Consider the following 27,819-nt stretch of genomic DNA (forward strand, 5'->3'; position numbering starts at 1 on the left):
CATCTAAAACCCTAGGAACTTGGCGCTTCGCACACATCAACTTGGAGTCTCCCGTTTGCTAGGGGTTTCAGGCAGGAGAATCTCCAGATCAGAAGGTGCTTTGGGTTGGAGTCTCTGTACTATAGCGTATTCGATACCCGGAAAGATCGACTTTATGCGCATGTTAACGCATTTTCCTCATCGGGATTCGATTCCTCAAAGACACTGATCTCGCTTACGTCGTGAGAGGGCGTGAAGAGCAAAACAGAGAGCTTGCTAAAATCTACCTCACATTGCACAGAAATAATAGGTTCTGTGGTATATCATTACGATCCCACATACAATTGCTGCAGTAGAAGTCTAACTTGTTAGAGAGAAAAATTCATCTGTCTGGAGGATTTTTTATCATTTTTTTTTTTTTTTACATTTACGCCTCTCCTCGGTAGGACGGGATTCCGTGAAGGCAGACGCAATCCCAGCGGAACATATTATCCCCGACGGACACGATCAAACACAGACCGACTCTTAGGGCTGCTGCATCAGAAGTGTGTGGCTGTCGGTACGGGGTTCTTCCCCCGGAGATTCCCCGTACAGTGACTCCCTTTGTCCGGAGAGGCCATTGCTGAAATGAACTAGAGTCCAAGTCAGAGCTCTTCATTGTCTGGACCTATGGTATCTCTCTCTTCTCATGTGCTTCTTAACTAACGTTGGTACAGCCCTAGCCCCAGCCCTGGGGGCTGAACCATCTCATTTTATTCATTCATCGGCCTCCCGCCCTACTAGTACTACAGAGTAGAGTACCGGTAATACATCCTTATTGACCTTGTGTCGTCATGGTCGTTCGTTTTGTTCTGTGAAATGTTGTCATGTCACGTTGTCATTGTTGAGGGGGAAATCCTAGATTTTAGGGGGCTTGAACCTTGAGAAGATAGTGGTGGATTCAGGGAGGATCGCAGCGGGTGCACGCCCTAACCCTACCCCCCCCCCCCCTTTTTTTTAGTTGAAACAAAAGATATTTAAAAAAATGGTGGAGGGGTGCGTGCGCCTCCCCCCCCCCCCCCCCCCTTTTACGGAATTCCTGAATCTGCCCCTGGAAGAAGTAGAATCTCTAATCCCTGTTGCAGCTTTTTGTAGGAAGCTTTACTGGGATGGTAAACTACATGGTGACATCAAAGGTCAATGGAGTGTATTTACACTACAGGTAGCATTATACAATGTATGTCTATAATCAATTAGAATCCTATACTTAATTAATTACAAGTAAAAATTTGCCATGTAAGGTGCAAGTTAAAATCAATCCGGTGGATTTATAGGCACATTCTGGATCCTACTGGGGGGCTGCACGTTCCGAATAGATAGATGGGAAGGCAGCCTCTTTGAGAGCAGTGCGTTTAATAGCATGGTTAGGTGTTCTTGAAGTAACTGCAGAGTATGGTAGGCAGTTCCACTTACCACAGTTTTGTTGCTCTTGGGGGAAAAACAAGTGTTTGTATGGATTAATTGTGGCTGCCAGGACTGTGTATTTGAGGAGGTGGTCATTTATAAGTTTTCTGCCAATGTAGGCTGCTTGGATTATGATGGCTGAGAAGGAGATGTTCACCAGGTTGTGTTGTATTTGATAAAACATTGTTGCTTGCGCGAGGAGACGGCGGGTGTGTAACAGCTAGGTCCCAGTCCATCTTGGAAAGTAATGGTGTGACAGGAGATGAGCATATAGTCTTGGTAAACAAAGCGGGCAGTGTAGCTTGTTATACCTGTCCAATGTTCGGTGTATACAGTAGGCCTAAGTAACTGCTTTGAACGCATTGGATGTTATTTTTCCGCACTCAGTGGTGCTGTAATTTGAAATGCGATACCCCTACAACCCGTTATAACAAACACGGTTATAACAAAATTCCGGTTACAACGAAGTAAAAATTCAGACCGCAACATTATCAGCTCAATGTTTTTTCATTGTTTATTTGTTCAGTTATAATGAAATTTTGATATAATGAAAGAAAACTGCCAGTCCCAAGGACTTTGTTATAACAGGTGTGTACTGTATGTGTGAAGTGCATGTTATGCTTTTCCAACGTGTATTAATGATATGACTGCATGACTGCCCATAATAATTCTAGTACATGCATGTATCAGGGCCGGCAGAGCGTTTTCAAAAGTGGGGGAGCCCACTTCCAGGTTTCATGAGTTAACAGGCAAAAAATAAAAATAAATAAATAAGGTCTTCAGTGCAACTTCTTGTGCCATTTCCAGGTTTCTTCAGCTGACATGCAAAAAAAAAAAGGTATACAACTAGGTATAAAAACATAACCTTACCGCGCTCACACTTCAAGATCGCTATCTATTTCTTTCTAGTGTAGTAGTGTCACTTATGCACTTCCGGGTAAAAACTGTGGGGGGGGGGGGCCCAAAGTGTTGACACCTAAATGTATTCCTGTGCCTTTGTATGGTGCAAAAACAAAAAAAAAGTGGGGTCCCAAGCCCCCCACTTTAACAACTTTTCAACTTAACATTGAAATACTGACAGTGATTAACATTTTTACATATTTGGTTATTTCTATTCCTAGCTCACCTCTGATTGTAGAACTATTTTGAAGCACTATATAGCTGGGTTTTTGTTTCATCTGCAAATATGGTAAATAATGCCTTCAAGCTAGCATTACAAAATCAGGGTAGCGTAGAGTGGTATGACAAAATGAGTAGAAATACCTTGTAGGCCTGGCAAGAGAAGAGTGTGCCAAGACTAGCAGTGTAGCAGAATCTTTGAAACAGATTTATTCACCATCTTCTCCCCTGCACCCAGATACAAGATGTCAACAAGTCTGCTATGTCCACTGTCAGCGCATCAACGGAACAATGATGGAAGTAGTAAAAGTGACCTTGCCACCTTGCTTCAGATCGAAATATCGAGTCATGCTTTGCATTCTTCTAGTGCTGTTTCTCCAGCTACTGTTGTGGATCGTGGTGGTGACAAAGCCGACAAGTCAAGTCACAATCTATCTGGAGGACTCTGAGCTCAGACGCAATCAGCTGGAGTTTAATGATGCCGTTGTTATTGACATTAAGAGAGAAACCCGATGGGAGCCAGGTCGTGATAAGCTCAGGAAGAAGAGGAAAAAGAGTGGCTTTTGGGCCAAGCTCAATGAATTGAAAAAACCAAGAGAGGGGTTGACTAAGACTGCAGCCGGCAAAATTGGCCTGGAAAGTAATGGTAAGCAAAACCACCTATTCATGGAATCCCCAAAAAGATGGATGTGATCTAGGAAATTCTTACTTATTCTATTACACTAAACTTTATAGATGACATGTGTTTACAATGTATTTGATCAAGTGATAATGATCATGGTCATTATTGATCACAGAGAGGAGATTGTATCTTTAATGCTCAACTTCTTTTCCAGCTTACTGGTGAAGTTCTCTCTTCATATAAAAAAATTCACATTTCTATCAGATGTTTTGTGTGCTACTATGATAGTGGAATATTTTCATTGTGGATATTTTCTTGAATATGGCACGCAATTGAACTTTTGCAAAAACAAGAACTCGCTAATGTCTTTCAGGTATTAGATTTTCTCCTCTGCAAAGTTATAAACACAGGAAGTTTACTAGTATTTTCCCAGTAAAATAAAAGAATAAAAACAAAAATATGATTTTGTAATAAGTTCTAGTGTTAGAGTATTGTTCCATTCACTTTCCCAAGATTCCCATCCAGTCCTACAACAGAGAGAAATGCTCTTTCAAGGGATGTGGTCTTTAAGCCTACGGCAGCACGTCTTGGACAACTTGGAGGAAAGTCTTTTTTCCCCCAAGATTTCCACCCTGAGTGACAGCTCCTGCCCAATTATTGAGATGGATGCTCCAGACTCACTCTGTAGACACAACTTTGGTTGGGAGTGCAACCACAGTCCAACATATACCACTCACTTCAGACATAATAGGTATGATTGTTAGTATCATGTGTACCCAGTAATCTTTTTATTTCGTTTAGTAGTCTTTATTGCAAAGCTCAATTTGGATCTGTATCATACATGTGTATCTTTAGTTCCCTTTCAGTGCCCAAGTGCGCTCTAATTTTGATGTCGTTAACAATTGATTTTTAGAATATGATATTTTGTGGAAGGAGTACGTAACTGTGATGAAATTTGATTGACTTAACTTCACCAATCTCCAAATTTTATCTGGACATTTACGCAATGTGATGCTGCAAACATAATGATGCTGTCTGCGTGGATAACTCACATTTGATGTTCTGGTGCTTGCTTTCCTTGCAAAAACAAATTTGCAGATCTCTAACAATCAACTGCCCAGGTGACTTCAGAGTGGAATGGTACTTTGAAAGAAACGGCGGCTTCACAAATGAGACAATGAAGACATACACCAATCAGTATTCATCTTGGAATCATGTGACACAGCCGATCAACATTCCATTTCCGACGCAGTATGCAGATGTCTTGTGCAGAGTAGAAACTTTGAATGGGTGAGCATATATACATTTAACTGAATTTCATATTGTATATGAAGTCGCAGTGTCGTCAGAATGTCTTAATGAGTTCTGTATAATGCCATATATTTAGCATTTGTATTTTTGGGGGGAATTCAGACTTCGCAACAATTTTTTGAATAGTTTAATGTTTTGTAGTGGAGTGCAGTAACAAATGGAGAAATTTATGCTCATGCATGGCACATTCATGTCGGTATCAGAGTTAATATTTTTATTTGCTGTTAAATTTACAAAAAGAACCTGGCTCACAAAATTGGCGAAAATAAAAACCCCACGTAATTATATGATTTATATGGCAGTTAATTGTTACGGGCTGTCTTATGAACATGCAGATCTCTAATATCAAGTTCCAATAACTTTGAAAAAAGAATCTGCTGTCTGATTTCCTGAACCTGTTAGGTAAAGGCATTCACAAAAAAAGAAGATAAAAATAAATTGTAAAATAATGATTCGGAATAGCCTTTCCTATTGTTTTTATTCGAGGACATGAGGTATGTTACAAAAGATTTATATAAATCCTTGAAATTTCCAATAAAATCTTTGTTATTCCAATTTATCGATGGCAAAAATTAAGATTTCTATCGTGTCTGCCTTGATTGAAAAGGTTAATACCTAGTGGTGGGTTTAATTCAAACTATAGGTTACAATAATTGTTTGATTTATACCAAAGTTTGGTGTGTATTGATTTTGGATAGAAAGTTGCAAAAATGAGATTATTATTTTTTGTGACATCCTTGTTGGTTGAATTTAGCAATTATCTCACTCCTTTTCTTTGAAGTTTTAAGGTTTTCTTCTTCGTTTCCTTTCTGCGTCAGTACCGGAATTCACCACAACTACAGAACTCAGTTTATTCCCAGTGCCAGTTTAGTTTCAAGTCAGAGGAAATTATTTGACAAAATGGTAAGAATGTGATTGCACAGTGATTTTCTTTGACACATTAATAGCAAATCCAGGGGATTTATCGTAAATGATTACAAGCAAAACTTTGTTTTTTATTCTCAGCCTGCATTTGAAAAACAATGAATTGGGACTCAACCAACCAACCTAAAATCAGTGCATGCAAGAATAGTTAATTATAATCAATTTCAGCAGAGGTAAAATTTTGGAACTCTCAATTTCTAATGTCAATTTTCCTTGGGTCAATCACATTAATGGGAGATATTGTAAGGATTGTGAATACAGTATGCATAGTAAGAACGATTTGACCAATGTATGCTTAAGGCCTGTTGATAGATGCATCCAGTGACATGCCTATTGAAAGCAGGGGAGTCATGTACAATATCTATAGAGATTTTAAAGTGACATAGCAACAGAATAATAGTATGATGTGTTATGTGGTGGCCTGGGGCCACTAAAAATTGATGTCAGGCCAGCAAGTTTCCAAAAAGGCTGTCTTTTGGTGGCCCAACCAGGCAGCTAGAATTATATTTCCTTTAATTTCAAGCGACCAAAATTTCAACTTCAAATATTTTAGGCGCCTGAGCCCAAACAGGCCACTATGGGAAAAAAAGTGCGTTTCTAGCCCCGTATTAGAAAGTATATAATGTTATTACCAGAACTTGAACAACAGAAAACTTGCATATTTTTGACATAGCAAAATTTGTCAACAGAGTGATTGGTCATGATTCAAAAGTGTGTTTTCAGGCATTGAGCTCCCTCGTGGCGACTTTATGAGGTCCTTTGTGGAGACATTTGATGGTATATCTGATATTGTTATTTTATACCTTTAAGATTTTTTTATGTTTGATTTACAGTAGCATTATCTGGGGCAAATTATTTGTTATATAGGGTCCCACTTTTTTTCTCTCTCTCTTCTTTCTTTAAAACACAAACACAAATTGAGTTTGGTTGTAGTTAGAAACCCCTCCCCCTTCAAATGGGATGTCTCCTCTTTTTTCTATTCTTTTTCTAGATCTTTTTGACTTACCAGTAATCTGAAGTGAAATTAGGAATTTATTGGCACTTTCTGTTTCTTGATAATTAGGCGTGTTGTAATTTTGTTTTTATTTCCAACATTTTGTTCTCAAAATGAAGTTGCAGATGCAATAATGATCTTTCAATGCAAACTTCTGCATATTCACACTGATGATAGAAACGGGAGCGTAAAGACTGGCGTCCACTTTCTGTGCTAGCAATCAATATTGACTCCCTCTCAAGAGCCCAGTTCCACCGCTCCTGCGGTCTGCCCCAAACACGCCAGTTGTTGAGGAGACTGTTCAATGCAAGTAAGTGGATCCGATAATGCTACTCCTCCTGCTGGCCAGTAGGTTTGGGACTAGAGAATTGTACGGTATGGCCTGCAATATCGATTCCCTGTGGTCCATCATAATGGACCTGAAAAAGTTCCTATTTATTAATAAACACAGTAATGGGACTGGTTTAACCATGCAACTGACAGCAAATACATATTTACGACATGTGACTGTGTAGGGAGTTAATGAGAATAAAATTTCACAAAACTACTTTAGCCTTTCTGCAATAGAGGGATCCATGATATTTGGCTTGAGTTTTTTCATGGTTATTCACTTTCTGGGTAATTTGTGTAGAAAGTTGTCATAAAACTTCTGTTAAGTGTTGATGTATTATGTATGCATGCAAACAAAACAGATTTCCAGTTCTAAGCAAACAAGAGAATTGAATTGAATTGAATTGAATTGAATTGAATTGAATTGAATTAAAATTATTCAAATCAAAATGTATAATTGAATATCTTGTTTCATAAGCATATTAATTTCATTGCTGCAAATGTTTGTTTGTGTTTCTTGGACGACAACCAACAAGGTGCAGATTCATCCCATCAAGCCTTCTTATTCAACCGCCTCAATTCCATCGGTGGTGTGACTGCCATGAACCTTACGCCCCTCTATGCAGGTGAGACACCATCATCAGAAGTATTGCAATCAGTGATTAGTGAAATTGTAAACGAAGATCAAACTGGTTATATCTAAAATCGATTATCAGCTTTTAATATACGAATGACTATTGATATTATTGAATACATGAGAACAAAAGGGATATATGGTGCAATAATGATAGATTTTGTATAATTTACTACCAGTAAAAAAGAATTTGTATAGATGGCATATCAAAAGAGATGGAAAATGTCAGCATTGCGGTGTAGATGAAGATAATCTACATGCTTTCATTGAGTGTAAATTAAATAAGGTTTTCTTTTCGTACTTGACAGTTATAATCAAACTTATATACTGCCTATGATATTGATTTTGAAATAACGGGAATGCATCTGTTAAAAGCCCATAAGGAGACTGAACTAGATATATTTTTGACAATTACCTTGTGGTGTATTTACAAATGTATATTTTTAAAAGAAATAAAACTGGAAAAGAATGGCGTGAAATTGATTTGCAATATTTGTTTGAAAGAGAAATTTGCAAAAGAATTGAGGAAGATTTGAATAGTATGAAAACACATCATAATTTACCAAAACAAATGATGTACATTGTGTAAATAGTTTGTGATTTTTTAATCTCAAGAATGTCTTTCGAAGTTCAGTGTATTTTCTTTTTCCACTCTTTATGATGTGATATAAAATGTTGAATTATGGAGGCAATGAATACCCTGTTGACCCCCCCCCCCCCCCAAAAAAAAAAAAAAAAAAAGAAAGATCATCAGAAGCATTAAAACTTTTCTAGTCAGGCAGTAAGATGATGAAGGCTGTTTACTTGTCTGATGCTCACAGGTATCTTCTTGCACCGCACCCAGTGAGCTTTTGACTTGTATAGATGTAGGTAATGCGACAGGTGTCTTCACATTCTACTCTCTTCCACGCTTCTGTGATTTTTCATTCCCATGCCTACAAGGAGAATCTGTGTGTTCTACTACTATCACATACCATCTGAGCCATGCATTTGATATTTCGTTTTATGATTATTCATTCAACCAAGCTTCATTCCACTCTACGGAATCCTACTTCACCCAGATGACTGAAAGTACTGGTAGTGTTGTTATAGTAGGCCTGATTGTCTGAGAACAATAGACAGATAGTGGCAAAAAGAAAATAGTTGAAAAGGAAATCCAAAAACATATACATTATGATAAAGATATCTATAATGCATAATATGATTACTCTCTAGTCTAATGCAGTTTTTAGATGTACTGACACTTTACTGATGGCTTTTTCAATCAACAGGAGTATATTTCAAGAGAGCTGATGAGGAGAAACGAGTACTGATTCACAGGTACTGTAAAAACAAATTCATTGCAAGATAAAGGCACAAAAGTTCTAATCTAAAAGTCTTTTGGGGGTGATTCCCTGTGATTCCCCCTCCCATAAGGCCATACTTGTAGTTATAAACAAACAAATGATAAAGAGGAAGGCATCTTAGTTGGCTGCATACAGCAGTAGACTTTGTTCAAATTCACTCTAAAGGTGTGTGATCATGCATATTACATGGTCACTCACATACCCTAAAGGTGACTTCTAATCACATCCTAAACCAACCCTTTGCCTACTGGACCCTGGTTGCTGTCAGTATGAATTTATTAGAAGCTTATAATCTTTTTATTGCAACTGATTGATAAATTGCCATACATCAACATAGATAAGCACTGAATTGATCAGTGTTTTAGTAGTAGCCATGATAAAAGAAATCATGGGCATACATACTCTAGCAGAATTTGAACCTAAAACCTCCTGATCTCCAGACAGGTGTCTTATCCACAAGACCACCAATCTTCTGCCTGACAGCAAGCATTGGTTGTAATCCTTATAGCATTCAGCAGGTGCAGCATAATTATTCAAATTCTTGAAAGAAAGTTCTCAGGAAGTTTAGAATCTTAAGTAAGAAAGAATTTTAACTTCAGTTTTACTCTGGTTCTTTCTCTTCAGGTACACCAAGCCAATCAAGGAGTGGATGTGGGACTATGCCAACCAGCATGGCTTCCTCACCAGCTATGCCATGGACACAGGAAACGGCATCATGGGAACACAAACCATCTGTGCGGTAAGAAGAACAGAAGTTCTCTCTACAAGCTGTAGTTTCAACCATCTGCTGTTGGCAACAGTGATGAGTCATGCATTATCCATATGGGGAATTATAGTTTGTCACAGACAAGAGGTAATAAGAGACACTCTCCAAATTGTCCTCCAAATCCCTGTATCATTCTCCTTGGCACATTCCAAAGTTGTCAACGGAGAAGGGTGTGGAACAAGAAGGTCAAAGTGAGAATTCAGAGTTTGATAGTTTAGATTTTAATCTGATTTCAGACTTTTTGTACTCTGCCGAAAAGTCACATTTCAGACTCTTTTTGCAGTTCAATGACATTTAAATGTTTACAGTTTAAACTACTTCAGACTTTTTTTTTACAATATTCTGATTTTTTTTTCTACAAGTAGCCTACGCTCACACCCCTGTTGAAAGTCTTTCTTTTAATCGTGACAAACTTTCATCCTATGTGTAAAATACTCAGAATTACATTGTATCCTGTGTTTGCAAACATGACAGAGTTGTTGTGGAATGAAAAGCCCATCACCCCTCCCCCCCCCCCCAAAAAAAAAAGCAAGTCTCACAATGTCTTAAATGAATTTAGAGTAGGAAACTGCTGACTGCAAAAACACCACTATTTTACTCCTGAGTGTCCTTAACTGCTAGGAAAAATAAAATTGAAATAAAGAGAGTGTTTTTGCGCCTTACGAAGGATCACCCATGTTTCTACAGTTTATGCTCTTTACTTTGTAGAAGAAAAAGAACAAGTTCTTGTTCATCTCCTGATAGTGTGTCTCTTTCACTTCCATTATAGTATTTTACATCTCATGCCGCACCACACTCTTTAGTTTCTTTTCACACTTCTAAGATTCTTGACTTGTCATCTGTACTTTGCTCTATTTTGTCATAGCAGAAACTTTGAGATAAAAATGATATATATTTGTAGCTGCTTATCATTCTCTTGTGTTACTGCTGTTGTGATGTGCCTGCCCGCAGTGACGTGACAGAAATTCTTGCTGCACGTAACCAGATGTTTGCCGTAATTCTGAACTCGCCCACTTGCGACAACTTCAGACATTCCACACTTCACCCTCCTCATTTTTCTATTCTTTTATGCTGCCTACCTGTAAATCCAGCTGTATATAGTAGTTGGATGTTATGAAGGTAGCTATTATACCAGAGCTTCTGTTTGTGTTTGTTTGTTTTTAACTGTTTGCTTTCTGTCTTCAGGAAATGTGACAAAATATTTGTATCGTGTGTGTCATCATCCATAATTCAAAGACACAAAAAGTCAGAATTCATTTCATTTTGTGTGCTACATGTTGCCATCTAGAATGAGTGATAGACCATCACAATCATCTCACACAGTCAACAGTCCCTTTCATCTGTCTCCAAGTCATCATCGCTGCAAGAAAAATTCATCTCTAGTCTGGCTTTGTGGAGGTAAATATTATTGTATGCATGTGATTCTGTGTAGTTAATGTAGAATCCCCAAGCTCAGGTAGTGATTTGCATCTGCAGAATGTCTTCACCCTCTGTGAACAACATATGTGCTCAAAAAAGTTAAAATTATGTTGAATTCATCCGAAAAATCTAGTTTTGCTTCATCGTACAAGGCTTTTCTCTGTCTCTTATTTCCTCCAAGCTGGAAAGAGAATGAGCACATGTGTAATTAGCATAGACTACAGTCCTGAGAATTGCAGAGTGCAACCCTTTTTGACAAGTTATGCAACTTCTCACTGCAGTAAAGCATCTTTTCTTGGTTTCACACCCAAAACCTTGCTCCCTATGGGGGCAGTTTAGTGGATAGGAATCCTTTATTTTCTAATGGGGGTCTAAAATTCAAATCCTGCCAAGTGCAGACCTCCCAACTTGTCTGGATAATTTTGGGAACTGCTCTTTCTTTCCTACTTTTGAGCCACGTGATCCCTATTTTTCAGTCAGAAAGGTTGGGAGGTCTGCAAGTGCTCATGTTTTTGTATGAGACAGTTTTATCCACGATGTCCCTCGTTTGCCAGGTATAGAAATATTAACCCTGTGTTAAAAAGACCATATCATTACATTATTATCGCATTTCACCGAGATTAGTAACAAACCACACTAAAACCTTAATAGAAAATATCTAAACTTTACAGCTAGGTGGACCATTATTTTGTACTTCTTCAGCTAAGACAATGAACAAGCAAAAGCTGGCATATGCACCGTCAAGTTACGTATCTCCCAAACTTGCAGATTTCATCCTTTCTCTTTCCTTCCTGTCCACACAGACGTGCAACCATCTACCGGCAGAGTTACCGCACTGGGAACATGGCTGGGTGCAGCTTGAAAACAAGGAGGTGAGTCTCAGACAAAGTACACAACTGATTCACTGCATCATTCCCACTGAATAGCGCCATTGTCACAAACACCAATTCCTTTTACATTGATTGCCTCCTTCAAAGTGTAACCCCTGAGATACTAGTAGATGATAGCTTTCTGAGTCACATTCTGTTGGGGCGCTACCACACAAGATTGTCACCCTGCCCATTCCCAAGTACTGGTTTGTGGCTCTTTCACATGTACATGGTAGCTTCATTATGTCTTGTCTGAAAAAATGGAGGAGTTGTCACAGAATGGTATATCCTTATCACAAAATGCAATATAGAAGAGAAATATAGGACAAAAAACATCAGTATGACATGCGCCCCCCCCCCAAAAAAAAAAAAAATAATAATAATAATAATAATAAAAAAATAATAATAATAAATGAATAAATAAATAAATAAAAAGAAGACAAAAGAAGACAAACAAAACAAGGGGATAGGGGAGAGAGATGTGAGCCTAAGTTAATGTTTGATGTTGGCTGTGTTCAATAAGTTGAGGCAATTATTGTTTCTCTTCAATGCTTTGCAGATATTGTCAGTTCCTGTGGGGGAAAAGTGTTCCAAACATAATTTACTGTTGCATTGCATATTGTGAATCATATAATTATAATGATATGTATGCAAAATGAGCTTTAATTTAAAGGGAAGATAGCCATAGTTGTTGTTCAAACCCTTAATAGAGGTGATTGCAAGCATGGGTGACCAATTGGTTGTGCACTGACATCAATAATATTTTGGAACATATCGTAAGCTATCGAACCTGAACGGTTAGCATTTATATCGTGTCAAAAGTAAATATAGTCAGTTGGTGACCGTAGTCCATTGAAGTGGAACCAGTGAGGTCCAGGGAAGTTTCCTCTTGCCATCTGGGCTGGATGCTCAAAGACTCCATGAAGCCGTTCTTCAATCTTCTTCCATGTCCCCAGGTGCGGCCAGGTGTTCTGAGTGGTCTGTGTGATGGGGACACCATGATCCATGAACACATCATGAACTACACCAGGGATTTCCTGAATCTTGAGTACCCAGCAAAGTGGGCGGGGTTCGATCTCAATGCAAAGCACAGGCAAGGCAACAACTGCTGCTTTCTTCACATTCAGCCATGTATACTCATCAAGTCCAGAATTCATAAGGAATTTTGATATTTTGTTATTTAAAAGTCCTGTTTACCTTTGGGAGCAGTGATTTAAAAAATGTTCAAGATATCACATTTGATGCATATGTGTAGGTCAGTTGTATCGCAAAACCTCCTCCCATATAAGAATTTTGCAATAGAACCTAAAATATAAGGAGATATCACTATTTTTCTCAATAAACCGTAAGTGTAGACGGTTTAGTCTGGAAACGTTTTTATCATAACCATTGATCACATTTTGTGTATCATCAATTCTTAACATTGATTATACTAATAAACATTTTTACATTGGTTGTTTCTATGCCTAACTCACATTTTGGAACTATTTTGAAGCATTAATTCTGGGTTTTTATTTCAGTTGAAAATGGTAAACTGTGCCTTTAAAGAAACGACAGCTGAGGCTGATTGGCTGGTGCTGGTTTTGCCAGTAGGGAACATTTTGTCATATTCCTTGTCCTACTGTGCAATCACATACTCTGTGTGATGCAATTGTGATACAATTGTGATACTGTTTTTTTAGTATGGAGAATGTTCATCACCATGGTAGGAGTTGTAGATACTGTTTTTATTTGAATGCAGTTTCCGCGACCGAGACTAATATTTCATCTGCTTTGTAAGTGAATAACAGTGGTATGTTTCTCTAACCCTTTATACTGTGATTTGATCGCTGATCGGCACGCATGTTGGAATGCTTTCTTTGCCGGTCAGCACAGATGATTGTAAAACTAATTGTCACTGAATAGCGGGCACATGATCCCCCATCCCTATAAGCCAGTTCGTAGTTAGCTCATGGGCTCGTTGGTACAAATGACCTTTCTTTTTTCTCAGTTGGGTAGGCACTTCAGTTGTTTTCAAAGAGACATTACGCGTACCGGTGAGCTTGCGTGACGTAACAATTCATGGAATTTTTGTTCAAACAATGAATGAACTTGCATAGACCAGGTGACCAGAATGGTCCATCAATCAACTGTCGGGGAAGCATCCATTTCATTGTTTTGCTTTGAACGCATTAAAAAAAACTGTTTTTATTCATTGCCAAATACCAGTCTTGCTGTCAGGTGGATGTACTGGCAAGCAACGTTTACAAGGATTGCATGAATAATCATCCTATGACAGATGCTTATCTCAGTGAATTTAAAAACCGACATGCCTTTTGGTGCAAATGACCTTTTTCTGCTCATGCGCAAAGTGGAACTGCGAACTGGCTTATTGTGTCACAGTGGCCTTCCTGATGGAATTGAGGCACACTGTTACACCTCCATTAGACTTGCTTTACACGTAGGGAAAGTTTAAGATGGATTACCAATCGAATGCACATGGTGAAAAAGCTCGCAAAGGTTTAGCTATGCATATAAAGGGATACCTGGATGGCCAGCCATTTGAAGTGAAAACAACATATTAGGGGCGGTCAGACTGACAAAAGATCGAAAAGTTTAACATCGCGAAGTCTTTGCGATCTTTTGTCGTGCGTGGTCACACTGGCAGCCAAACTTGGATCAAGAAGTTTGGGTCATTGGTACGCGCGCGCAAGAAAGAAGAAAGAGCGCACCGTCCGATGGCTAGTGATTGTGACGTAACAATGCACATCTGTACATGACAATGACCTCGCACTTCGGAGACACCGCCCGCAAACGGATCGAGAAGTTTGTCTGGAATGAGGGAAATTTCACAGGAAGTTTGCAGTCACACTGGCAAAACTTTGAGATCTTAAAGTTCATGAACTTCATCTTCTCAATCTTTTGCCAGTCTGACCACGGCAATTGATAACAATAAGCACCACAGAGATGTCATCATCATCGTGTCAGCCAAAACACTAGTAAGTGAGAAAAACAAAATGATGCACCAGAGGTAGTCTATGGCAAGCATGATAGGAAAATGTGGGTATCGTGAATGCTTGTGTTTCACTATTGATGTTGCCATTTTGCCCCCCACTGTTTCAGACCAGAGCAAGAATCAGCAAATCAGGTGGATGCTCTTTTGGCAGCAACGCTGGAGTCTTTAATGCAGACCCAGCCCGATCTTGCAGTAGTAAGATATTCTTCACTTTCTTTAAACCTTTCACCCTTTTAACTCATTTGCCTGGGCGATGTTGGGTTTTTTCCTGAAGAGATATTAAGTGACAGTAGCTTTCAAGCTCATGTCAAAGATAATATAATATAGGGACATTAGAATATATATAGGGAAAATAATCAGAAATTACTGAATGTGAATTTGACCCTTTCCATGCAAAAAACAGTTTTCAGTTTTTGCTTTCTGGCATTCTTTCCCTTTAAGTTACCATTCCAGTATAGATATGTTTTGCCCTGCCACAATCAGATCTAATAATCTAATAATTTAGAACCGAAACCAAAACAATATGAAAAAAAAAAAAATCAATGAAATTTTAGCAACAATAAAGAAAGTTTAAGGATGACAGGAAGAAGTCTATTTCTACAGTAACACTGATATTATATTTTGACTGGTAGTTCCTCTTTGGGGATCATGGAGATCGTTACCATGGTGATGATGCCAACCACCCTGGTAGCTACATGGAGATACTCCTACCGTTCCTAGCTGTCATCCTCCCAAGGCATGTTCTGGAGACACACCCAGAGTGGGAGAGGAACATGTTAATCAACAGCCAGAGATATGTGGTGAGATGCAATTTGGTGGAAAGTTTGGAGGATCAATGATGAAGGAAACTATTCTCCTGCTATGAAATGTCACTAAATGTCAACTGAATTGTCATTATACAAATGACGCATAGGTCTGAGGGGCCTCAGTCAAAATTGTATGCATAAGGTAACTATGGAATGCTTAACCCACAAGGCGGAGCCAAGTGAGTTTAAGCTTCATTCCATTTTTGCAACATGCACACTATTCCGACTGACGCACGAAAAGACATGTGCGTCTTCTGTGTTATAGAATGGGTAATTTTCCTACCCCAAAAATTCATTTTTCTGTTGTACTATACGTGATGGCAAATTTACTGGATGCATTTCCTTTTGGCTTGCCATAGACGACAGCCCAAAGATCATGCATCCAGTATTTACTGGATGCCTGGAAAAAAGTACTGGATGCATGACTTTTTTAGCCAATAGGTGTCTCGTACTGAGTGCACTAATGCTTGCTTAGTACGCAAAGCTTTGCTGCAAGTGGGCGACAACATGTTTACCACTGTGACTCAGCCTGCAGCTGGTAAAAAATTGACACATAGCTCTCAACCATTGAAATCACAGGATTCTCGCTACCCATTCTATAATTTTGATTGACAGATGTGTTGGTGGTGTCCAAGACGCATCCCTTGTTATGATGCTCATTGCCATTACATGTATATTGCCTTTAGCATTGCCGGATAGCTCATTCTAATTACCTGAGAAAAGAAATACATGTAGTTTTGGCCTACTAGTATCTCTTCTCCAAGAGGGAAAGAAGCATATCAGTCTGTGCAGCACATTTTGTAATCATTCGAAGGAAAATGGTACGACCCTGGAAGTAATATTGCTCATCTTCAGAATGTCTCAAATAAAGCCTGGTGTACTTTGCAAGTTTGTATTTGGCATTGAGACACATTAGTTTTCTTGCATGCCACCATTATGGTGACATCTTACCCTGGAAATTTGACCAACTTGACATCTTGCATCCCCAGATATTTGGTTCAATAGATTTCTCCTCTTTTTCTCTCTCGACCAACATGTCAATACATGTATCTCACAAGAGAATCTTGTGGCATGACAAAGACATTACTATTTTCAGCTTTACTTCAAACTGCATGTAGAAATTCTCTCACTTTTGAATGCATTTAGCTTCTAGAGAACAATGTAGATTGTGTCATGCAAAAAGAGAAAAATGCCCATAAGCTCTATCTTTCAAGTTTACTGCTGCCATCAATAAAGATCTGAGATCCAACCTCAGTTAAGATCTCAGAGCCATTGCTGATCCCTTGAACCAGTTGCTGAAGAATGCTCCTTAAAAGAAACCCAAATCCAAAGAAAAATGTGGATTGAGTGAAAGCAGCAACATTAGTAGAACATATCAGTGAAAGTTTAAGGAAAATCAGATGATCAATGCAAAAGTTATGAATTTCTAAAGTTTTGATGTTGGAACCGCTGGTTCAGGAGATTACTAGAGGTTATAACATATGTGTGGACAACAATATACAACCAATGATAGAATTATAATTCTATCAGTTAATAATCCTGCAAAGATTAATCTTGAAAACTATCTGCTGTATGATTTTGAACAGGGTGCATGTGCAGGATACTGGTATTGCAGGTGGTACAAACTGTAGCTCTTGACATAATATGTGACCCTTCACCACAAAACAAACAAAAAGTCGCCAGACATGAATTTTAGTTAAGACCATATTCTGAAAGAGCAGACGTTAACCTTTAAAATGGTGTATAACTCAAATCAAATGGACTCTCCTAACTTATCTAAATATTGGAAAGAAAGCATAAACTCTGGAAAAGTGTGAACTGAGAAAAGAGACCCATTTCACTTATTTTCAGTCCTCACTCAAAATCAGTGCGTGCGACTTTATGTTCATTTTATGGTGTACGGTCACATATACAATTCTGTCTTGGACTGTTCTGAGGAGCTGTTTCTGCCACCTTGTGTGTTCTTGTCGGGTTACAAACTATACAATGATGACAATTTGATATGTCACCACAGATAAGAGAGTGTACACGTTGTGAAAGTTGTGGTAATATGTAGTTCATGTGACTTTCATTCCTGAATTTAGGTTCATTATGACTTGCATCAAACCATGAAGTCACTGATGGACTATCCTCATCTTGATCAGGTTAAAGGTCATATTAAGGAGGACTCTTACAACCTGCTAACCCAGGAAATTCCGAGGTAAGTATCTATGCTCAATGCATGTTGTAGCCAATAGTTTTGACAGGATGGACATTCATGGCATAGTATTGAAATGATGGGTAACTAATGCTTTGTCTCCTTTCCAATATCATTTGAAATCAATCCCTTGGTAACTCTGTCAATTTACAATGGCTACAAACACTGTTATTTGCAGAGGCCCAACATATACATCACAAAATGCATATATATATAAACTGGACAGCAAAAGAAAGTCCCCACTTCTGTCAAAGGCTGCACACAAAAATTCACCACCTAGAAATAAACAATTTTTGTACACAGGTATGCTGCAATATCCATTAGTAATCACATACCCAATAGCAAGTGATTATCTTTATTACAAAGAAAAAAATGACATGCACAGCATCTTGGTCACTGAATCAAAAGTCATAAAATGTAACAGAATGAGCCTTACAAGCCTTACGAGAAGTGGCATAAATTTCCTAATGGAAGCTTGCTAAGACCAGAGTAAAGTAATGTCCAGTCTAAAGAGCTAACTGATTTCATTCTGAGAATTAACGTAATCAGGAAGGATAGCATCCCTAAATACAGAATACACTCATTAACATCATTTTGACAAAACTGGTGTTCACTTTGACACATTGGTTGTTTAAAAATGTTATCCATTCAGTGGCCTTTTTTGCATGGTGGAAAGTGCTGTTGTGTGGGACTTTTGATTCAATGACCAAGATGCTGTGCATGTCAAGTTCTTCTTTATTATGAAGACATTCACTCGCTTTAATATGTGCATGTGATAAGTAAGGGGCATTGTAGCACACCTGTGTACAAAAATTGTATATTTCTAGGGGGTGAATTTTTGTGTGCGATCTTTGACAGAAGTGGGTACTTTCTTCTGCTGTCCAGTTTATATATATATATATATATAATATCTATATATTTACGTATGTATATCCACATGAAAAAAAGGAATTAAATAACACAATACATACATTTGATATAGATACAATGTAAGGTCATATAAAGTAAAAATCCTCAAATCCCCTAATACCTGGGCATCAAGCTTAGCATCCATCGCCTGTATGCTGTCTTTCTGGTCGCTGACCTGCTTTCGGATGTCAGTGAGCTCTCTGGACTTTTCATTGTTGCTCATTTCAAGGTCCAGTATGACGGCATTTTGTTTCTCTATGGTTTCCTCCATTGCTTTTATCCGCTTGGAAATCGTTTCTTCTACCAAAGAGATGAAGCTTTTGTTTTGTAGAATGTCTTTGATGACATCTTGTGTCAGCTGGGTGGAGTCAACCCGGTCAAGTGTAGATTGGGATCTGGTCTTCACAGTAGGCTTGTCAGAGGACATGTTAGGCACAATGCAGTCTTAACGACCAGATTAGGGCAATAACAATGCAAAGGATTCTTCAAAGGGGCATTCAGAGAGGTTCTACGGTCCAGTGACTAGCACAGACAGAGTGTTAGTATGCAGTCTTCTCCAAGATACTCCAGCAAATTGATCATGTGGGACTGACACATATATCCTCTCAGGGAAAGTAATTTTGACACACAAAAATGAAGCAAAGAATAGGCTCAGTCACAACACATATATATCATAGTTCGACTCCTGGTGGATGACCTCTCTCCACACAATGTTCACATATCAAAGTTACTCACACAAATTGCTGAAAACTAGCTCAATTATGATGAACTTCACGAGCCACTCACGAGCCACTCTTCGCCACTCTTCGCCACCACTTCATACCTGCTCTCTTTTTAAACAATTTAGCCATCCATCCAAATAAAACCCAGTTCAAGGAAAGTCAACACTCAACACATTTGTGACAAACATGTCTTTTTGATTTTTTGTCAATTTATGTGAAACTGTTATATCACATCATCAAAACGTACTCTAGACCAACTGAGATGGGATACTTTCAGTCCTTACCCATTGATGTGTAGTAGCTTACCTGGCTGATTTACATACACTGTACTCTTGAGTCGAGTCCGAGGCAGTGGGTGAAACAGATGACGGTCCAGTTTTCTTTTTACCATGCCTCGTCTTTTTGGGTCTCACAAGTCCAAGGGTATATAATTTGTTTCCTAAACACTCAAGGTAGCCTTTGAGACTGTGACATGTAGTGAGGGGGGTTTACACTATGACGAAATGTTGTATCTTGACGAATAATCCGAGCGCCAGAAGGCAAATGTGATTACATTATGGTGGTGTACTGGTTTTTTTTTGTTGTTGTTTTTTTTTTTCTGATGAGATTTTCATGTCTCGTTGCATTTTGCATAACATGGGGTCCTTGAAGAACAATATTTCCATCGACGTTTAGATTGGCTGCAGCTTTTGTACAATACTTCCTATAAACAGCATCACATTGTAGCTAATCCCTGAAAGCTTGGGTTGATCAAAGAATAGGTGAAGGTATTAGGGAACTCCATTGTTGAGTTTTGCAACAGCTGTCCCAGACAATATAATAAGGGGCCTATATGCTGAACATGTATACATGGCATGTTAATACCATGGTGAACTTTGGAGTTTCTCAAAGGACCCATTGGTTGCTCAGTTAAGTAGGTCTGTAGGCATGGCACCTTTAGTCAAGCATGTAGAGCCAGGGGGGTGTTTCACAAAGCTGTTTTTAAAGTTACAAAGGACTTAAGAACGACTGGTGATCAGTTCTTATGTGCTATACTTATCAGAATCTCAATGATTTAGCACAAGAACTGATCACCAGTTGTTCTTAAGTCCTTCGTAACTTTAAGAACAGCTTTATTTGTGAAACACCCCCCAGGTGATGGAAAAAAAAAATATTTAATTCAACTTAGCCCTACACTTGAACATTGGACAGCCCTGGTGGATCCTGACACAATACACAACAATTTGGTCATGAACAAATACCACAAAAACCCACTGCTCAGTACATTGGAGCAAATAGAAATGAAGCAGTGTGGGGAACTGGGTAGACACTCACTCTGTCACTCACTCACTTGCTCACTCAAACACGGAATTGAATGAAATGGAAATTTGAAATGCATGATGTTATGTACTTGTATAAGTCCAATGTTATATCATGACATCAGTTGCACACAGTGTTTGTTTTTCATATCTAATTTATACTTATGAATAACATCATGATTTTGAATCAAGGGGATGAATGTTGAAACATGGGTTTTATTGCAGACAAGGAATGTTTCAGGTTGTGCAAAGTACTACACATTTGGAGCAATGCAATACCACTGTCTGAAGCTGTAATCAGTTTTAACATCAAATTATAGTCAGCGATATTAGGAACAAACAAAATTCATCTTGCCAAACTGAGTGTAGCAACTAAATCTAATGGAAATTTCCACTCTTGCAGTAGTTACAAAAAAAGTTAATTCTTTTGTTTTTTCAACAATCTATTAAGTGCATATACATAACTCAAGAAAGTAATCTGTAATACAAACTGATTTTATCTTTGGTTTAGAAAACGCAGCTGTGCTGATGCCAGCATTCCACATTGGAGCTGTGCTTGTGGTGGTCCAACTGTAAGTCATTGGTTACCAAAACACATATTTAAAGTGTATCTTTAGTCAAAAAATATATTTTTGATATGTGAAAGAGATGCATTTTAGTAATCTGTTGCACCAACAAACAGAAAAAAAATGTTATATATAAATGAAGAAAAAGTATATTTTGATATAGAAAATAAGAACTAAATCAGTGAGTCTGAAAGGAAAGGCTATCAACTTTCTTTTGTTCTCAGGAACCAGCAAGGGATTTATAAGGAACCAGCATGAGATTAGGCAGCCTGGGAACAATAGCAAAGTTATAGTCTTCTTTTCAGACCCATTGGCTTTAGTGGTATGTTTATAACTTTAAAATTAGTGTATTTTTCGTTGCGAATATTGAACTTTTTTTTTTTTCTGATTCTTGGTGTAATAGGTTACTGAAATGTAGCTCTTACACATATCAAAAAATATTTTTTGGCCAAAGATACACTTTAATTCCTTCACTCTGCCATTTGCTGGTGCATTTCACTTTGTAGAATAGCTATGAAAGAGGCTGTATATTTTTATAGGAACACAGTTTGGCAAAGTCAAGTTATTGAAAGTTGAGAGGGGGGAATAGTTCAGTAGTACTACAGGCTATGGTTTAAGGATGAATTATATAGTTACATGTTGCAGGTGGGTTATTTTAGGCTACTATTAAAGTATTCACAAGAGTAGTGTAACTGAATACTTTAGTGGTTAATACAACTGTGTCTATAAGCTATAAGGTAAAGCTCGTTGAACTCTCAGTTGCGGAACTTTATGAATATCTTTCCAGTATATGTACAGCCTTTCCCTCTTTTCTGCAGGCAATTAATGCCAGCAGTAAGCCTTTTTCATGAATTTGTTCTTCCAGAATTTTCAGTGTTTGTGTTTGGAATGCACAATAAGTCAACTGTTAGCTTTCTCGTAGAACCTGCATGTTTTCTCTGTATTATTTTGCCATTTAGATACTGAAAAAGTCGGAGTGGACTGATGACCATGTACTGTTTGCGAAGCAAGCATTGGCTGAAATCAACTTAAAGCATTCCAAGGTAAAAATCACCCAGAATATGACAGATCTTTTTAAGCAATGGAATTGTCTGTAGCCAGTGATTTGTGTTATTAGATACTCATTTATAATTTGGAAAGCCTGTATGAATTGCTTCTTAATTTGTTAAGATTTTCTTCTCTATTTTTGGTTTTATTTTTCTCTTACTTTTTTTTTCTTCTATTAGTTGTTTCTATGTTCCACTTAATCCGCAGGATTTTTGGCATGCAAACTTTGCACTTCTTGTGATTGTCCATTGTATTCAAGATATGTTATTATTGTTGCTTGTGTCATCCAAGCCATAATTGCTTATATATGTGACCTGCTACAACAAAAGGATCCTAAAGTCGCTGACGGGTGAGCCGAGAAAATCGAGTTTGAAGTCAGATCATCAAAATCCGTCAAAACGTTTGGATTTCTGTTTTTGACATAATTTGGTAGTCTAATGTATCTTCTATCATCTGCTGAAATTTCAAAGCTAAATGATCAACGAAAAGGCCAGAAAATAGTGTTTTTCTGGGCCATGATTTTCCGACTTTCAATGGAATAGAAACGTGTCCGAAGATTTGGATTTAGCGCCGCAGCTAGACTCCGCCCCTAGCAACGAGGGAGTGATCTCATTGGTCAGTGCATGGCATCCTGGTTACTGATTGGTCGTGCGTAGATCGCCGGCGATAAGCTTGAATGAACATTGCAGAGGTTGCGAGGAGCGTACCTTCTTTTGTCAAACGGTGAAAACTGTCTTGCTTCCCTTGATCATGATAGCATCGGAAGGAAAACTTAGAAGGCGGTTTTCTCGAAACGCTGATTTCTTAAACCACTCGACATGCGCTAATAAAATCATTGATGTCTCCGCAACCGAGTATTCTTATGCGTCATGTTATATATGACATTAAAGTGGAAGAGTAAGGGAATAATGTCATGTCATTTGCAGAAAATTGTCCTCCCCTGACTTTCAGATCGTTTTGTTGCAGCGGGTCACATATAATGATGATGATGGTGATCATAATGATGATGATGATAATAACGTTTATACTACTACTACTACTACTACTAATACTAATACTACTACTACTACTACTACTATTACTGCTACTACTACTAATGATAATGATAATAATAGTAATAATAAATGAGTACATGTATTTTATGCCTTGTACAATCAACTTCAACTGAGACTTACAGGGTATCAAAGATTATAGCTTATTAAATGTGTCTTGAGTGTTGATTCAAATGTGTTTAAGGACTGGATGCCACAGAGATGGGATCATCATGAAGTGATATTCATATTTTTGATTGATGGAGTGCAGATTAATAATTGAGTTACATCAATGTTGTAATGTGTTTGTATTGATACCATGTGATCAATTTCGTGTGTCGCTAGAATGTATCAAATAGACAAAGCGATGTTTTCAGAGCGGCCTCTTGACAAAAAAGTAGACCCTTTACTTGCAAATCATGATGAATTCTTCATATAAGTGTATGCAACCAGATCATTTGCTTTCTATTTTTTGAGAGAAATTATATGAGGTATTTTCTTTATTCACATATTTGCATGAATCCCAAATCAAATTTAATTTGATTTAAGGCTCTTCGCTCTTCGTCCGGCGTCGTCCGTTGTGTGTAAACTTTTACATTTTCATCTTCTTCTTGAGAACTCCTTGACCAATTTTCACCAAACTTGGCAGGTAGCATTCCAAGGGGGATAGGATCTCAATTTGTTCAAATGGGCACCATACCCCACCTGGGGGCCCCCAGAGGGGCCCAAACCCCCAAAAATTAAGGAATCTTAAAAAATCTTCTTCTCTAGAACCAGAAGTGATAGACCTAAGTTAATACTGTGAATTAGTACATTGATGACAGTAGTTTCAAGTTTGTTCATGGCGGAATCAGGGGTGCCCCCTTGGGACCCAGGGGAGGGGGTGGGGAGGGGTCCTATTGGGGCCCAAATTGTAAATTTTCATCTTTTTCTTGAAAATGCCATGATGAATTTTCACCAAAGTTGGCAGGTAGCATCTCTAGGGGGAAAGAACCTCATTCCCATCAAATGGGCACCATGCCCCACCTGGGGGGCCCAAGGGGTCCCACCTCCCCCCCCCCTCCTGTAAGGAATCTTTACAGATTTTCTCTAGAACCAGAAGTGATTGAGCTAAGTTAACCCGTTGAGGACGGACTGATTTTGCTACAACACGCATTTCCCATAGACACCTGCCCGAGTATACTCGGGACTCGTCCTCAACGGGTTAATACAATGAGTCAGTATATTGATGACAGTTGTTTCAAGTTTGTTCATGGGAGAATCAGGGGTGCCCTCCCCCCCCCCCCCACCCCCCTTGGGACCCAAGGAAGCGGCATGGGATGGTGGGGGGGGGGTCCAAATGCGGGCCAAAATTTTTATCTTCTTGCTGAAAACAGCCCAATGGATTTCCACCAAACTTTTCAGGTAGCATTCCCATAGGGATAAGATCTCAAAGTGTTTGAATGGGCACCATGCTTTCCTTGGGGGCCCTAGGGGGTCCAAACCTCCTACATTAATGAATATTCAATAATATTTTTCTCTAGTTCTAATTAAAAGTGATAGGGCTTTAAGTCTTTTTTCCCAAGCTGCATAATCCCTCATTCTATAAAGTACAGTGTACTTGGCAGGTATTTTTACCAGTGTGATTGAATATGCAAATGGACACCATGCCCCCATTCTCAAAGCTACCCCCACCATAAGTTTCCAATGTTCTCAGGTAAGAGTCTGCAAGAATGCATGGAAGGTGAACTTGCGATACTCAGGTGAGCGTGTGACCCCCGGGTCTCTTATTTTTTTTTTTATAATGAACTTCATCAACTTCAGATATGGCTACATCTTCTTCAACATCTTTCATGACACATTGATGCTACTATTTTTTAAATTACTGCTTGTGGATTGCACCTTTAATTCTCTCTCTATGTATCAGAGAATCCTCCAAGAGATGAACAGTTCCAGCTCATCCAACACCACCTGCATGGACCTCCACTTTGGCTCCTTGGTAACCGTTTCCAGGATATGCCACGATTACGCCGGCCTCCACATCCTCATGTATATCATTACGTTTGATGCCGTGGAGGGGCCCTCAAGATGGGAGCTTCGAATCACGGAGGAGGGGGAGATAGAATCTGTGAGTGCAGCATGGTTTTCAGGTTTCTCCACACCCATTTTAATGTCATGCTTAATTTCTCGATTTACATATTCTTTATCTGGCAGGTATATTTTGCAGTGTGTTGTATCCATAAGTTGTGCATGTCAACTAATATTCCCAACCTTAAGAAAATCCTGAAATACAGTGGACTCCCATGATAACAAAGTCCTTTAGACCAGCAGGTTTCTTTCGTTATGTTGAAATTTTGTTCTAACTGAACAAATGAACCGCAAAAACATAGAGAGGATAGTGTTATTGCCTGAAATGTTATTTTGTTGCAATCAGAATTTCATTATAACCGTGTTCGTTATAATGGGAGTGCACTGTAATTATTGCCTTCTGTAACACAAATATGGTGCATATCATTACCAAAATGGAAATAAAGCCAACTTTGCCTCTTTCAAAGTGATATTAATCATTTCTTATGCCACGGCTTTTGATCTTAATATCAAGTTTCACCGTTCATGATTAACAACAAACGACACCCCTGCCAAGACAACATTTGATATGGCACCGTGTGTGCATCTTGTTTGATACTATTTCTCTACAGTGGACTCCCATAATAACAAAGACCTTGTGACCGCCAGTTTTATTTTGTTATAACCGAACCAATAGACAATAAAAAACAAGAGTAAGAGTGGATAATTTTCCAGCATGAATTTTTACTTTGTTTAAACCTGAATTTTTGTATACCCGTGTTCGCTATAATGGGAATGCACTGTAGTAGACATCTCTTTATTGTATCTCATACTCTGTTTCATCTTGTCTTTTGTACAAGTTGTTGTGTCATCTGCACCTTTTACATTGATGTAGACACTCAATTTATTTGTTTGGCTGTTGTTTGTTCCTTTCTTGTGGTTCCATAGCTGAAACAAGTCACACGCTACCAGAAGTACGACCAGTGCCTCGACCCGAGAGTGTCCATAGAGTTCTGTGTGTGCCACCAGTTCCCTCCCAGTACCCCATGAGTGGTCGGTGGGGATCACACTTCAATCATTCCGTGAGAGGAACCCTGGGCTTATGCAATAACACCTCCTGTGACCCCTAAGAGGCATTTTGATGAGTGAGTCTGATGTGACATGCGATGTGTTACCACAACTCCTTTCTGGTTAGAGGAAATCATGTGACAGCAAACGAAAAGTTACAGTCTCAACAGGGAGGTGGCTCCCTGGTCTCAATGTAATTACAATGATGTGTATATACAGTGTATATAATTATTAATATTTTTATTTCTTTTAATGTAATGATATCATTTCGTATCTTATTGTGTATACAGCTGTATGTCATTGTGAAATTCAGCCATTTGGCTGCCATAGCATTTGTGTGCAAGAATAAACCAGACTAGATTGAATTGAATTGAACTGAAAAGGCAGTGAATGGAAGGTATGCGTGTGTGTACTGTAGAACACAATATTTTAGCTGCATGAAAACTTTAAATTTTTGCAAATTGGAGCAGACAACCTTTTTCGCGGCATAAAATTTTTGTGAGTTGCCTCTTACATTCAGTGCATATAGTGTAAACAAAAACTTTCATGTGCATTTTAATTTTGCGAATCTTGGCTCTCGCAAAATTGGCAAAATTGAAATGCACGCAAACATTCCTCGTTTTACAGTATATGACCAATATCTTTAAATGATTTAAGTTAAAAAGGTGAGTTTTCTGAATTCCATTACTGCCATGATTCTCCTTGAATATCAATCAAATTTTCAGTCGTATTCGACTCTTCATATTAAGACCAACACCACTCATCATGCCTGTGAAGGGGAATTCCCCTTTAAGTGTAAAGTACATGTAAATCAATAAAGAAACAAATGGCATTAGTAAATTAGACATTTATATTATTGACTAGTAATTCTCAGTGTCAGAAGTAAGCTTGTAGCATAATCTTCAGTGTGTAGTCTCAATCCCAGACTCTGTTTGCTGTCACTCTTCTTTAGACTGATGACAACAGGAAAAGGAACCAAAAACAAAACAAAACCAACAAATCGTAATGCTTGGAAATTTTCACCCTCGATATCTAAAGGCTGTTGATGTCATGAGAGTTTAGATGATCTAAAGCTGAAGGCCCTTATCAGCAATCATAAAATACCTGAAAAAAATGTAGCTATCCAATTGGTCAATTGCCCATCATGTGACATACAGTTAAAAGTGCCATCTCATGCTGTGGCTGTCAGCCGTGCAATTTTGTTTGAGCAAATATGGGTAGTGCATGTTTACCATTGTACGGCTCTGATGTCTCAATAAACTCAATAAACAAACATTCAACAGTTACAAGCCCTCTTGTATGCAAGTTCTTCTGTCAGTATTTTTTGTAAACAACTTCAACCAATCATTTTGGGGTACGTAAATACATACATATTATA

The 27,819-nt window shown here is 38.4% G+C and overlaps 1 protein-coding gene across 1 annotated transcript; it reads left to right on the forward strand.

Annotated features, from left to right (window-relative positions):
* The first annotated feature begins 415 nt into the window (after positions 1 to 415).
* Positions 416 to 27,599, forward strand: LOC139733027 (uncharacterized). Its single transcript, XM_071643871.1, has 18 exons — positions 416 to 651; positions 2,780 to 3,187; positions 3,677 to 3,914; positions 4,262 to 4,453; positions 5,293 to 5,377; positions 6,570 to 6,702; positions 7,259 to 7,348; positions 8,628 to 8,676; positions 9,327 to 9,441; positions 11,691 to 11,759; positions 12,713 to 12,849; positions 14,859 to 14,946; positions 15,384 to 15,551; positions 17,642 to 17,757; positions 21,195 to 21,255; positions 22,209 to 22,292; positions 25,234 to 25,434; positions 26,322 to 27,599. The coding sequence occupies exons 2-18, from the start codon at positions 2,833 to 2,835 to the stop codon at positions 26,421 to 26,423; spliced, it is 2,283 nt and encodes a 760-aa protein (XP_071499972.1). The 5' UTR covers positions 416 to 651; positions 2,780 to 2,832; the 3' UTR covers positions 26,424 to 27,599.
* Positions 27,600 to 27,819: the final 220 nt, after the last annotated feature.

Source organism: Diadema antillarum, unplaced genomic scaffold (assembly GCF_040938485.1).
Source record: "Diadema antillarum isolate AM-2024a unplaced genomic scaffold, OU_Dant_1.0 seq00000460_RagTag, whole genome shotgun sequence".
Taxonomy (NCBI): domain Eukaryota; kingdom Metazoa; phylum Echinodermata; class Echinoidea; order Diadematoida; family Diadematidae; genus Diadema; species Diadema antillarum.

Coding starts and splice junctions, on each gene's coding strand:
- LOC139733027 (XM_071643871.1), top strand. CDS start 2,833: ATGATGGAAGTAGTAAAAGTGACCTTGCCACCTTGCTTCAGATCGAAA. Junction 6,703..7,258: donor GAGGAGACTGTTCAATGCAA/GTAAGTGGATCC, acceptor ACAACCAACAAG/GTGCAGATTCATCCCATCAA. Junction 8,677..9,326: donor AAACGAGTACTGATTCACAG/GTACTGTAAAAA, acceptor CTTTCTCTTCAG/GTACACCAAGCCAATCAAGG.